The 13,282-nt window shown below is 32.3% G+C and overlaps 2 protein-coding genes across 2 annotated transcripts; one reads left to right on the forward strand and one right to left on the reverse strand.

Moving 5' to 3' along the window:
• Positions 1–1,930: 1,930 nt before the first annotated feature.
• On the forward strand, positions 1,931–4,440 carry LOC119608831 (probable ATP-dependent RNA helicase Dbp73D). Its single transcript, XM_037963378.1, has 5 exons — positions 1,931–2,042; positions 2,104–3,462; positions 3,522–3,644; positions 3,709–3,889; positions 3,950–4,440. Exons 1-5 carry the CDS (start codon positions 2,020–2,022, stop codon positions 4,283–4,285), a joined length of 2,022 nt encoding a protein of 673 aa, XP_037819306.1. The 5' UTR covers positions 1,931–2,019; the 3' UTR covers positions 4,286–4,440.
• A 954-nt stretch (positions 4,441–5,394) lies between these two features.
• On the reverse strand, positions 5,395–12,889 carry LOC119608823 (importin-4). The gene is made up of 8 exons (XM_037963357.1): positions 12,588–12,889; positions 10,750–10,922; positions 9,956–10,674; positions 9,370–9,779; positions 8,773–8,882; positions 7,568–8,708; positions 7,281–7,501; positions 5,395–7,212 (listed from the first exon to the last, which is right to left on the reverse strand). Exons 1-8 carry the CDS (start codon positions 12,639–12,641, stop codon positions 6,786–6,788), a joined length of 3,255 nt encoding a protein of 1,084 aa, XP_037819285.1. The 5' UTR covers positions 12,642–12,889; the 3' UTR covers positions 5,395–6,785.
• Positions 12,890–13,282: the final 393 nt, after the last annotated feature.

Below are 13,282 nucleotides of genomic sequence, written 5' to 3' on the forward strand. Positions count from 1 at the left end.
AAAAATAGAGGGAAATTATTCTGTAAATTATAAATGGTCAGTCCGTTTTAAGTGAAATGTCACAGGCGTAAAAACATATTTTTTAGAATACTATATCTTCGTTAAAAGGGGCAATTTAAAAAAATAATATACATATATGAAATTTGCTCGTCGAGTACTACTAAAAACCTTTAATTTATCTCTTATAGCTAGGAGATATTCGCATTCCGTTTTTCTAACCCTATAAAGTGTATACATATATTTTGAATCCTTATAGATAGCGGAGTCGTTTTAGCCATTTCCGTACGTATATTGAAATCAGTTATCTTCAGATCCCAAATATCATCGGGATCCAAACCTTAAAAGGTTATCAGCAATATCGCTCCATATATAACGGAGGTATGAGCAAAATCCCAAAATAACCCATGAAAATATTACGCTTTTTTCTTCTCATTCCTATTTGCTCTTATAAGCAGTTTGGCAACTTCGGGATTAAATTTGATGACCAAAAAAAAAAAAAACTATCATATGAAGCGCCTTCACCTTATAATCAATACGTCTTGGTGGGTGTATAAAATTCGGTATATGATTAACGTACTAATAAATTTAATTTGTTACATTTAACTTCTCTTCTATAACTTTTCTGTTTAGAAGAAAACTACTCATATAAAAATGTCAAATAAAAGATTAGTGTTTTTTTTTTTTTTTTTGTTATATTCTATGATACATTTTAACAATTTTATATTTACTACAATATTTTTGAGCGTAATTGATTTGTTATATCGGACAACCACAAAGTAAGAAAGTGCGGAAAGAGGGTTAATAACTTAAATAATAAAGTGTTAGCAAAGCAACTAACAAATTAGATGCTTACTAATAAAGTTGTAAGCATCATCTAGATTATGAATTAATTATTTTTAAATATATATTACAATTGAATTGTTATATTACATTTATTCTTGAAATTTTACTATTAAATCATTTCTAAGGGAAATTCCTTATTGATATCTAACATATTTAGTATTTTTCTTTATAAAAGCCGTTTGTTTAATTACGCGGAAAGGGGAATTTTTTAAATTGTTTATTATTATTATTAATAATATTTGTTTTGTTGTAATAATTTAGGTTTGCTAATGATTTATTTATAACGCAGCGGATATTAAAGCGAATTATATTGTTTGTTATATATTTTAATTTTAATCGTTTAATTGAATATAAAAAATATTATTGTTTTTTTCCATAAATTAGAAGAAATATTTGTGTTATATATTTAAATTTTTTTTTTAATATTATTTAAAATTATTAAACAATTGTTTTAATAACTGGTTAAAAGTGAAATATTTTATAACAATAGTAAGATGAAAAAATACTTGAACCTCTTAAGGAGATTTCTGCATGAAAACGAATATTTATACAAGGTTTCAGTCAAAAATGTATCTACATTACAGGCTGTAAATTCAGCACAACCGACGCCGTCAAGCTGCACATAAAACTAGTTAGAGTGCTATTGTAGGTGGACCTTATCTATTACCAATTATGAGCCCAACCGGGAAAATGGCTTGTTTATGTGTAAAACATATTCTAGTCGAATTTTATATGGTAGGTATGAATACAAATACTTTCGTGTTAAATTTTATCCCGAAATAACAATTGTTAATGAATTGTATTCGTTTAATTGATTTTCGAATATGGGACCAACGGCCAATTATGGACCAATCCAGGCTTTAGTAATAAACGCTTTCTAATGATATTATATTTACATTCATTTTGCAAAGGGTACCCGCCCTGAACTAAATTGTTTTTAAAAACATTTCTTATTATAACGCCTAGCTACACACAGCATTGCCATTTAATTAATAAAACATTTCACACAGTTGTATTTGCTACTGTTTTAACAATACTAATTTAAGCAACTGTTCGTGTTTTTTACAATTTTTCTGTTTTTGTTTTGATATTTTAATTCTTCATTTATTTTTTTTTTTCAAATATTTTCTACACGTGCTACTTGCAACAGATTTATTTTAGTTTATTAGTTTTAAAATGGAACTATTTACAGTAAATCGGTAATTATAAATTAATAATTATTGTTAATATTATTAAATACACATAATTGTTACCTTTTAGCTATGTGGAACAGGACTTGCAGGGAAAGCCAACAAATGAAGATGAAATTTTACAAAATCTTTTAAAGAAAGTGGAAAAACGTAAACGCAAACAAATAAAAACTAAGGAACAAAGTGATGAAGTGGAAAAAGAAGCGGTAAAGGCCAAACAATCGAAACAGGAAGAAAGTATAAAAACGTTAGAAGCAGAAGATGAAATAGATCCGATTAATGAAGGTATTGAGCTGGCAAACGAAAATGCTGAGGAGGAGGAAACAAGTGGTTTTGTGGTGTTGGGTGATGAGAATGATGCACGTAAACGTCAAAGTGTGGAGGTGGTGTTGCCTGCATGGTTAGCTCATCCCACTATAGTATCCACCAGCATTGCCAAAACTAGCGATGAGGATGAAAGCAATATCTCGCAAATGTCTTATTTGGCTCCTCACATACGTGGTGCTCTTAAGGAAATGAATATTAGCAGACTTTTTCCTGTACAATTGGCGGTAGTGCCATATATTTTGGAGGCACACTCTAAACCAACTCCTTTCCGACCCAGGGATATTTGTGTCTCTGCTCCTACCGGTAGTGGCAAAACTTTAGCTTTTGCTATACCCGTAGTGCAGTTGCTGTCGCAACGTGTGGAACGTAAAATCCGTGCTTTGGTTATATTGCCCGTGGCGGAATTGGCGCATCAAGTATTTCGTGTATTTAAGAAACTTTGTGACAAAACTGATTTATCAGTTTGTTTACTCTCCACCCAAGTGCCCTTCCACGTAGAACAGGAAAAATTAGTAGAGGAATATAAGGGACAATACTATTCAAAAGTAGATATTATAGTAACAACACCTGGTCGACTGGTCGATCATTTGCATGCCACTAAAGGTTTCTGTCTTAAGGAATTGAAATTTCTGGTTATTGATGAAGCTGATCGTATCATGGATGCCGTATTCCAAAACTGGCTTTATCATTTAGATGCTCATGTACGCACCACTTCGGATCAGTTGTTGTCGGGAAGAGCTGCTCCCTTGTGTTACAACGAATTGGAAATATCGAGTGGTTGTCAACCCCACAAGCTGCTATTTTCGGCTACTCTATCACAAGATCCCGAAAAATTACAAAGTTTGCGCTTGTTTCAACCAAAACTTTTCACTTCTGTTTTAGACAGTCTGCAAGAGTTGCGCCAGAAATATGCCGATGCCCATGCTGAAAGTGAGGTGGCACGAGGAGAGTTTATAGGCAAATATACCACACCAGCGGAATTAACCGAGAAATTCTGCATAACAGAGGGACGTTTGAAACCTTTGACATTGTTCTCTCTAATCAAGCAATATCAATGGACAAAATTCTTATGTTTCACCAACAGTGTAGAGTCTTCTGGAAGGTGAGTGGTATTTTAAACAATTATTGGACAAGAAAACTTTAACAGTGTTTTCTTTTTAGATTGGCTTTTGTGTTAAAACAACTTTTTAAAAAAGATTTAGTTATAGAGGAGCTATCTGCCTCTATTAATGTCAAGGAAAGATCTAATATATTAAGTTCTTTCGCAAGAGGAAGAATTAATGGGTAGGTGTTGAAAAATTTTTTTATTTCAAGATTTATCTATAATTTTAATTTTTTTCCGAAAAAGTGTAATTTGTTCTGATGCTTTGGCTCGTGGTATTGATATACCTGATGTGGATATAGTGGTTTCCTATGATCCACCGCGACACATTAAGACCTATATACATCGTATAGGTCGTACAGCTCGTGCTGGGCGTCCCGGCACAGCCATTACTTTGTTAACACAAAAGGAACAAACGGAATTTGATGTAAGTAACAATTTGATATTTTCTTTCAAACACTTTTACTAAAGAAATCTACATTTTCAGAAAACATTGGCTGAAGTGGGCAAAGTAATAACCGCCGAATTGACCGCTTCCACTTCAACGGAAGAAACATACGCCAAAGAATATTCCTCGGCTTTGAATGCCTTACGTGAAAAGGTTACTCAGGATAAACGTCTTAAATTGTTGAAAAAGGAACGTGCCAAGGAGAAGGCCTTGCTACACAAGGACACTTCTAAGATGTCGTTGATGGAAAAACTCCAGATACAGGCCAGCACACAAGTTCACGAAAAAACTGAAGAGCAGCCCATTTTAAGTAGTAAGAAGAATCCCAGTAAAAAGTTTAAACCTAAAAAAGAGAAGAAACAGAAACAAAAATAAAAAGTGTATTATGTTAACTTATGAAAAAAAGGCCATGGAAATTTATTTATCATTAGAGTTAAGAGTGGAAGTTATATAAAACATAAAGCAGGATTGATTTTGGAAGAAGTGAACTAGTCTACAGACCAGACTTGACTATTGGCTAGACTATGGACTAATTTATAGACTAGACTATAAACTAAACTATAGACTAGACTATAGACTAGATTATAGACTAGACTATAGACTAAACTATGGACTAGACTATAGACTAAATTATAGACTAGACTATGGATTAGACTATGGACTATACTATAGACTAGACTATAGATTAGATTATAGACAAGATTATAGAATAGACTATATATTAGACTATAGACACTACATACTTGACTGTAGACAGACTATGGGCTAGACTTTTGACTAGAGTCTAGTCACTAGACTATTGGCTAGATATAGAACAGACTAGAATGGAGTTTAGACTAGACTATGTCTAGTCTATAGACTAGATTATAGAATAGACTAGACGAGACAATAGACTAGACTTTAGACCAGATTACAGACTAGACTATAGACTGGATTAGATAATAGATTATAGAATAGACTAGACTATAGACTACACTATAGACAAGACTATAGACTACACTATAGACAAGACTATAGACTAGACTATAGATTATAGAATACACTATAGACTAAACTATAGACTAGTTTATAGAATAGACTAGACTATACTAGACTATAGACTAGATTATATAGACTGTAGACTAGACTACAGACTAGACCCTATATTAGACCATAGACTAGACTAAATAATCTATAGTCTAGACTATACTACAGACTTACTACTTACTATGTTTATAAGTACCTAAAATGTTATGGGGGTACTGCGTTATTTTCCGATATCAAAAAGTACTAAAGTACTGAATTTTCCATGACTGGTCTGTATAGACCTTTAGTTTGATTACAAGAAGAACATCCTTAAGTAAACTCAGAGGCATATTGATTCAGTCGTATGTAAACTTTCCGAAACAGCCAAATTAAAATATGTTTTAATTCATTCAATTTAATATTAATACACTTACCACATTTTCCACTAAACATCAAGAGAAATTTCTTCACTTTTTTTATATCGTTTCAAACTTCAATTTATTTATTATTAACATGTTGTGAGTTGTATTGTTTTCTTAACTATTACATAGATAATTTCAACTCTTTGTTTTTTTTTACCACAATATTATAAGAGGGTAATAAATTTAATATTAAAAAAAAACTTTTAGCATACATTTGTTTAGTGTATGCTTATTTATAATTTAATATAATTTATGAAATTATTTCATTATAGACGTTAAATACAATTTTTAATTTTATATTAAAAGTGCAAAACAATTTTTGTTAAAAAAGTATAATATACTATATAAGTAATGAAAATATAAGTATAATAATATGCATATACATATTTAAAATTTTTTGTGGTCATACAATTTTAAAAAAAGGATATAAAAAATTTATAATAACTAAAAACTTCATTTGAATTTAAAAGTTTGACCTAAATAAAAATTAAAATGTTTTTGTGTTAAATAGCTGCTAAGCACGGCAAAGTTTTAAAAATAAAACCATAAATTCAATTGACAGTGTAGCGCAAAAGTAAAATAAATTTTGTTAAAATTCAAAATAATAAAAAGAAAACTGAATTCCTGAAATTTAAGCACAAGTTTACCAATAGAGAGCAATGGGATTGATTTAATAAAAAACATGACATTACTAGTGTGAGAGGGGAGGGAGGGAGAAAAAAAGGCGATAAGAAAACAATTTGACACAAGGATATATTTTATCACAGCCCGTGGAGTATGCTGTGTACTGGTAAAAGTACCAACAACTCGAAAATAAAGTCTAATAAAAAAATAAGGAAATACTTAATGAACTACAAATAATATCCAAGTACGTCTTGATGATGACGTACTCCTTTGAGATTGAGTAAGTGGAGACGAAGTTCTTCAAACATGAAGTATGGCTCCGGTGTATATGCCAGATATACAAAACTATTTAAATATATATGTAGCTGCAAACAAAGCAACTAATTAAACAAAAATAAAATTAAAATAAAACATCTTGTGTTGTTGTGTCAAATATAACTACATGTTTGTGAAAGTACATCATAATTGAACAACAAATATGTAAATTGTAAGTTAAAATACTAATATAAAGTGTTTGGTTTTAAAATGGTTAGAAGGAATTGCTGCTCATAATATTTATAATAATTACAAGTATTATATCGTTTCTTTTCATTTGTTGTATGATGCTTTGCAGTCTTACTTAAGAGAAAATGTATGTTTGTTTGTATATAGTTTTGAAATGTACACTTTATCTTGTTGGCTTTGCAAGAATCAGGGGGGAAAATGTGTTACGGTCGGTTAAAGTTTCTTTGGAAGAAATAACAGTTTCAAATACTTGTCGTCGTACTATTTCTAGAAAGCAAAGTGATGTTGCTGTTAATTAACGTTCTAATATTTGCCAGTTCTTATAGAGTTTGCAAAAATTGTAAAACTTCGGGATTGGAATTGGCAACAACACTGAAATTATCGGGATAATTTTCACGAATTTCCTTAACTAAACCGACAGCATTTTCGCAGGTCTCTTGATCGACAAACTCCTTTTTGTACAAGACATGAATGGCAATGGCGAGTATTTGTTCAATAGATGGGGTAATTGCTTCACGGCATTGAATGTACAAAAGTTTGAAGCATTTGAAGATGGAAGCATTCTCATCGAAATCTTCACGCAAAGGCAAATGCTGTAATAAAACGGGCAATACTTGATTCAAAGGCACCAGGTTGCAGTTGGTGATGATAAGACGAGCAATAGCACCACATATGTTGTCCAGAGCGGCGGGTTCTTTTTCATTTGCAACAGCTTGTGACAAGGCCATTAAAATGTGAGGATAAGCTCTGTAAAAAGAGAAAGAAAATAATAATTAATTTTAAGCTAAAAATGTATTGGCATTAAAATAACTTACTCGAATGATTTTTCCTCAGCATATAAAACTAATTCGCCCAAACCGAAAACAGCATTTTGACGAGCCTGGTAGAAGTCATCAGAAAGACCATCAATCATAAGAGGACAGAAGGTATCGAAATAGGTTCCTGTGCAGCTCTTCAAAGCACCAAAACATTCAGCCAAAGCACCATAAACAAAAGCTCTTTGAGACTCAAGTTCTTCATTCTTCTTGGCCTTTTGCTGCAATAAAGTAACAAAATCAAATTATTTACAGAAAAAATGTAATTAATCATTAGGTGATCATACCAATTTAGAAACAATAATGGGATAGGCACGTCCAAAGTACATGGCAAACTTTTCAGGTTGCATGGCATGACCAAATAGTGGCAACAAATTACCAGCTCCTTCAACAATAGCTTCATCATATTCACTTTCTTCAGCGTCATCGTCATTGCCACCAGCGGGTTCATCGAATTGGCAGGCAACTTTGCCCAACAAGACATCGTTAATGCAAGTGAAAATGGTATCGGTCAACTTGTCATCGGGCAAAGCAACATGTTTCAATTCTTTCAAAATATCAGAGAAGCTTTCGAGAGCGGCCAAAACAACAGAGACTTCTTCATCGTCACGGACAATTTGACCCAATTTGGGAATTAAAATAGTAATGGCATTACCAACACCTTGAACATCATTCTGTTTGTACAAGGCAATAATAAAGGTGGTCAAGGCATCAATAGATACTTTACGAATATCCTCCTGAGGATGATCAATCATTTTGTAAACATTCTTATAGGATTGCTCGAGATAGGGAATGAAAGCAGCACCGGTATGTTGAGCAAATTCCTTAAGAGCCAAAATAGCTTCTTCTTTTTCATCCAAATAAGAGTTTTCTACACTGTAACCAGCAATGTTGTCCAAATCATCATCTTCGCCGTCGGAATTTTCAATATCAATTTCACGATCTTCATTCTCCTCATTGTCGGGAGCGGGAACATTGATAACATCTTCCTTGAATTCGGGAATAACTTCATCAGTCGAGAGTATAGAATCATAGAGACGTTCCATGATCTTAGGGAAAACAGAGGCCATTTCTTCATTGACAACTTCGGCCAGCGAAGCAATTAAATTGTAAAGAGCACGACGTACATCTGGATCATCAGCTTCTTCCAACAAAGCCAAGGCGAAAGTCATGGTATCAGTGGCCAAAGGCATGAAGTTTTGCTTGCCAATGGTACGGGCAATAGCAGCCAAGGTATCAATGGCTTGGGAACGCAGAGACAAAATATCTTCGTTTTCAGTTTTAACCAAATAAGTTTGCAACATGGCAATCAATTGTTGGAAATAAGGCATCATGTTTTCCTTGGCAGCATTGGCAGCGGCAGATATGGCGCTCAAAGACAACTCACGTACACGTACTGAGTTATTAGGATTCATGGCCTCAAACAAGCTGTAAACCATAATTATTATAAGAAATATTCCATTAAAACCACATCATTTCCGTTCAAACTTACCGTTCCATAAGTAAAGGCAAATGGGGAACTAAAGCATCCTCCAAATTTTCACAGAAAGTCTCCAAAGCATAGAACATACGATCAATGTGTTTGGGTTCTACACCACCGCTCTATAAAACAATTTAAAAGGAAAATACAATTTTTAAAAAATTTTATCAAAATTGTTTAACTAAAATTCGTTTTTCTATACATAATTTGCTAGCAGCGTTTTACGCTTAAATTGCAATTGGCTCATATACAGTATGGAATTGGAGTTTTGCTTAATGCCTGTTGGCCAAGGCTCAGACACGTTGTTTATATTATCTTGTGGCCAATAAGCCTTAAAAACAAATGCAGCATTAAGGAATAAAAACAAGATTAGAAGAAAACAAAAAAAGAGCAGAGCCAAAAACAAAAAGTTAACATTAAGAATTTTGATTAAAGGCCAAATAATACAAAAAACACATACACTAAAAGAGTCAGTGCTGCCGCGATTACCCAACTTAATAAAATTAATTTAAAAAACTGCAATATTTTCAGTTAACGCAGGCAACACTGAAGGATAATTTATAATCATAAACTAGAATGTAATCTCTATATTATATGAAAAGGACTTACCCTCAATTCGTTGCACAATTGTTGTAAGAATTCAAAGAGAATTGGCAAAATTTGTGGAGCAAATTTGGTAATATCGGGTTGCAAATGTTCGGAGAATTGTCCGAGGGCAAAGAAGGCAGCATTGCGTACAAGTGGTACGGGATCAGTAATACCAACTTTAACAATATTCAACATGGTTTCCAAGTATTTGTTGCAAATAGCTTCAGAACAACCCTCAGCAATAACAGCCATACTCAAGTAAGCGGCACGACGGGGCAAAGGATCTTGACCTTGCAAAGCAGGCTCCAACAATTGCAATAGTGGTGGGATCAACTTCTCTGGGGGAACATTCAAGGCCAACAAATCCATAGTTTGAGTGGCGGTAGTCATGGGATTGGAACTGTCTTCGCCAAGGAAGTATTCTTCATCATCTGAAAGAAGAATAATAAAATGAATTGATTTTTTATTTAAATATTCGTGAAAATTTCTGGTAAAATTGTAATTTTAAATTTGGTGAAATTTTTTGTTAAAAATTTGTTTCGAAAAATTCTTTATTAATTTTGGTGAAAATTTTTGGTTAAAAATTTTAGTGAAAAAACGAACTTACCCTCATCACCCTCTGGTTCGGTTGCCATCAAAGTAAAAACAACTTGAATGATGGGCTCAATAAGTTTCTGCTTAATGATAACCTTCTTCTTAAGGCGTACCAACCAACCAATATATGCTACAGTCTTAACACGGACAGCACTATCCAATTGTGCGTTATTTGAAGCCTCCAAACAAAAGTCCAACAACAATTTGATATTGGTGGTCAACAATTTGGGAGTATAATCGGCCATACTCTCCAAAATATCAAAAGCACGTACGAATTGATCAACATCAGGTTGTACAGCAAAAGCTTGCAATGATTTAATAATCAAAGGAATAGATTTTTGATAGGTTTGTTCGGCGGCATTGTGACCCAAAATGAATGGCACCAAATAGGTCATACCGGATAAGATGTTGAAGATTACAGGCGAGGACATATTACCGCTGGCTTCGGTAGCTACAAGGGCTGCGGTGAACATTTCACACACCGATTCCATATGGGGAACAAACTGATCGGGTGCTACATCGGTAAGCGTGGCGAAAATGGATGAACCCAATTCACTTTGTTTGGGATCAGCTGAACTGCAGTGGCTGTAGATGAACTTAAGAACATCATTCATCCAGGGATCTTTCTTATCGGCTTCATGACGCACTAAAACACCCACAAATTGGGCAATAGCATTGCGTACAGATTTTTCCTGTTCGGTGACCAAGGCATTAAGCATACCTTGTTTAATACTTTATGATAAGAAAATACATTTTTTTTTATTAAACTATTGTTTTAAAATAAAGTGCAAATGAATATGGACTTACATTTGCTGCTGTTCTGGTGGTACCATCTGCCAATGGCGCAATTTACCCAAACGTTTCTTTAACAATACAGCCGAATATTGGCGTACCTGAGGTTCTTTGTTTGATACAACAATATCGCATAGTTGAGGTATAGTCTCAGGACGCTTGTAGGCTTCTTGTAGATCAGCAGTAGCCTAAATTGAAAAACAAAAGTATTTTATTTTCGTCATACGCAGCAGACCTAAATTTTTAATTGTTAAACGACTTTGATTTTCTGCACATGTCTATAAAATTTACTTAAATGGAATCAATAAATTTGTTTTCAAATTCATGGCATTATTTATTAGCACGTGGCAACAACAAAGATTTTCTTAACTAAATTTTATATAAAAATTTTGAACATTTTATTATTGTGTATCGAGAGAATGTGTGCCAAATGTTATCTTTCATGTCTGCGTTCATAATCTTATTTGTTGCTGAATTGCTTTTTTCTTTCTTTCTACCTGCATGTATTTATTAAAATTATAATTAGCATATAGTCATAACGAATACAAAAAACAACCATTTCTCAACACCAATACAAACATTCATTCAAACCTTCTTCTTCTCCTATAGATACGACAAATGCAAACTTTTAAATTCAAATTTAAATCTTTTTCCCTACTGTGTATCGTGCCTCAGTACATGTGTGTATATGAAGTTGTTTAGCACATGAGGATGAATTTATTTGAAAATTATTCATGTGTACAGAGTTAGGCATACAATAGAATACATTGTACATATAAATTATTTTAATTATGAATTTAATTATATTTACGCGTAAATATTATTCTAATTAGTCATTTCAAGAAAAAGCAAAGCACACATTTTTTTATTACTACTTGTCTAATATTTCAAAAAAATATATACAAATTCTTTTAGTTAATTATTAATAAAAAAAAACTATTAAGATTTGTGTTGCCGACCACACCCCACCTTCTCTCTAATGTCTAAGACAGCAGATGATTGCCCAAGTGAAATGACACATCATTTGCCTGCTGCTGCAAATTTCAGAAATATTATAGATTAAAAATACAAAATTTGACTGTTATCATTTTTATTTAAGTTCAGACTGCATCTTGTGAAATCGAGTATAAACGATTAAAATAAATTTGATAATTTTGTCTGGAGCAAACGTTAACCATTCTGCGACGCTTTGATCATTTATAACTAAAAAACACCCAAACACTTTGCAATTACGTTTGATTTTGAACTTCTATAAGGATATTTAATTTTGAAAAATAGCACTTTAACATAACCTTTGATTTGATTCATACCACTTTACTATGTAAAAAGAGATTTTAAGACGCATTTTAAAAATTAAAAACAAAAAACCGTTACATTTAATTTCCTTAACCTTTTTTAAAGGCTAATTGTAATTTGATATTAAAAATGCATTTTTATCACCTAAAGCAAGGCGAATTCTAGCTGCCCTACCACAACAGCTGATTGTCATAATCTATATTTAAAAATAACGTATTCGCCCCTTTGGACTTTAATTTGTTCCCTGCACTTTCTTTTAAATTCCTCTACTTGCATATAAAAATCTTCTTCTATTATCGGAATTTGGCAACCCAAGTCATTTGCTTTTTTATTTTTTGCACTCACACACAAACGCAAATCTACACATTTCAACTACAATAAAACAAGCTACAAAAAAGAATTGCAATAAAGATAAAGATATAAAATTAAAAGAAAAATTCGCCATGAATCTTTCTCTGAAAAGCCCCTCCACGTGTTTTTTACTTTATTCCTTACTTTTTTCTTTCAAATTTTAACAAATTCAAGTTTAATTTGAGAATTACACAAGAAAAACTTACCTGCTTAATGAGATTATTGTCGGCACACAATAAATTTGCAATAATTTGCTCCATTTTTTTGTGATTTGTTATTGATGTTTCAAATTTGTAGCAAAAACTTTTGTTTTGTATTTGCAAATGCTGCTATATACAAAATTATCTGATTGTAACAAAGTATATGCAATACTTTTTACAATAAACTTATTATTTCTTATTTAAAATTAAACTTTTTCACTTTTGCAAGCACGCACCTACAAATACACGTCTTCCGGCTTGAGACGATTGTGAAAGAATAAAAAAAGAAAATTATCTTGTCTGACAAATGCGCTTCGGCTAATTTTTGTCGTTTTTCCTTTTCTTCTTTTCCCACACACACACAGAGTTGCAAAAATTCTTTCATAAATATTTGCGCGCCAATTATCGATAACGGCGTGGTGTTGCCAGCTTTTAAAAGCAAAAAGGAGGTTTGTCACAAAATATTTTGTTCAATGAATATTAAAAAAAAATATATATATATATATTTATATTTTGTTTATAACTTTAACTTATCTATTGACAGCATTTTTTTCACAAATTTCCCAAAAAATAAATTTAAAATTTTTACTGTAAAAACATTTTTTTGGAGAAATTTCGTAATTTTTATAAAACACTGGTAATACTGTTTGTATTTCTAATTTAATGCTGCCACTCTAAAGTTATAAACAAATAAGCCGAGA

This window comes from Lucilia sericata, unplaced genomic scaffold, assembly GCF_015586225.1.
Source record: "Lucilia sericata isolate MDLA Ls3-8-SP2 unplaced genomic scaffold, ASM1558622v1 Contig000885F_arrow, whole genome shotgun sequence".
NCBI lineage: Eukaryota > Metazoa > Arthropoda > Insecta > Diptera > Calliphoridae > Lucilia > Lucilia sericata.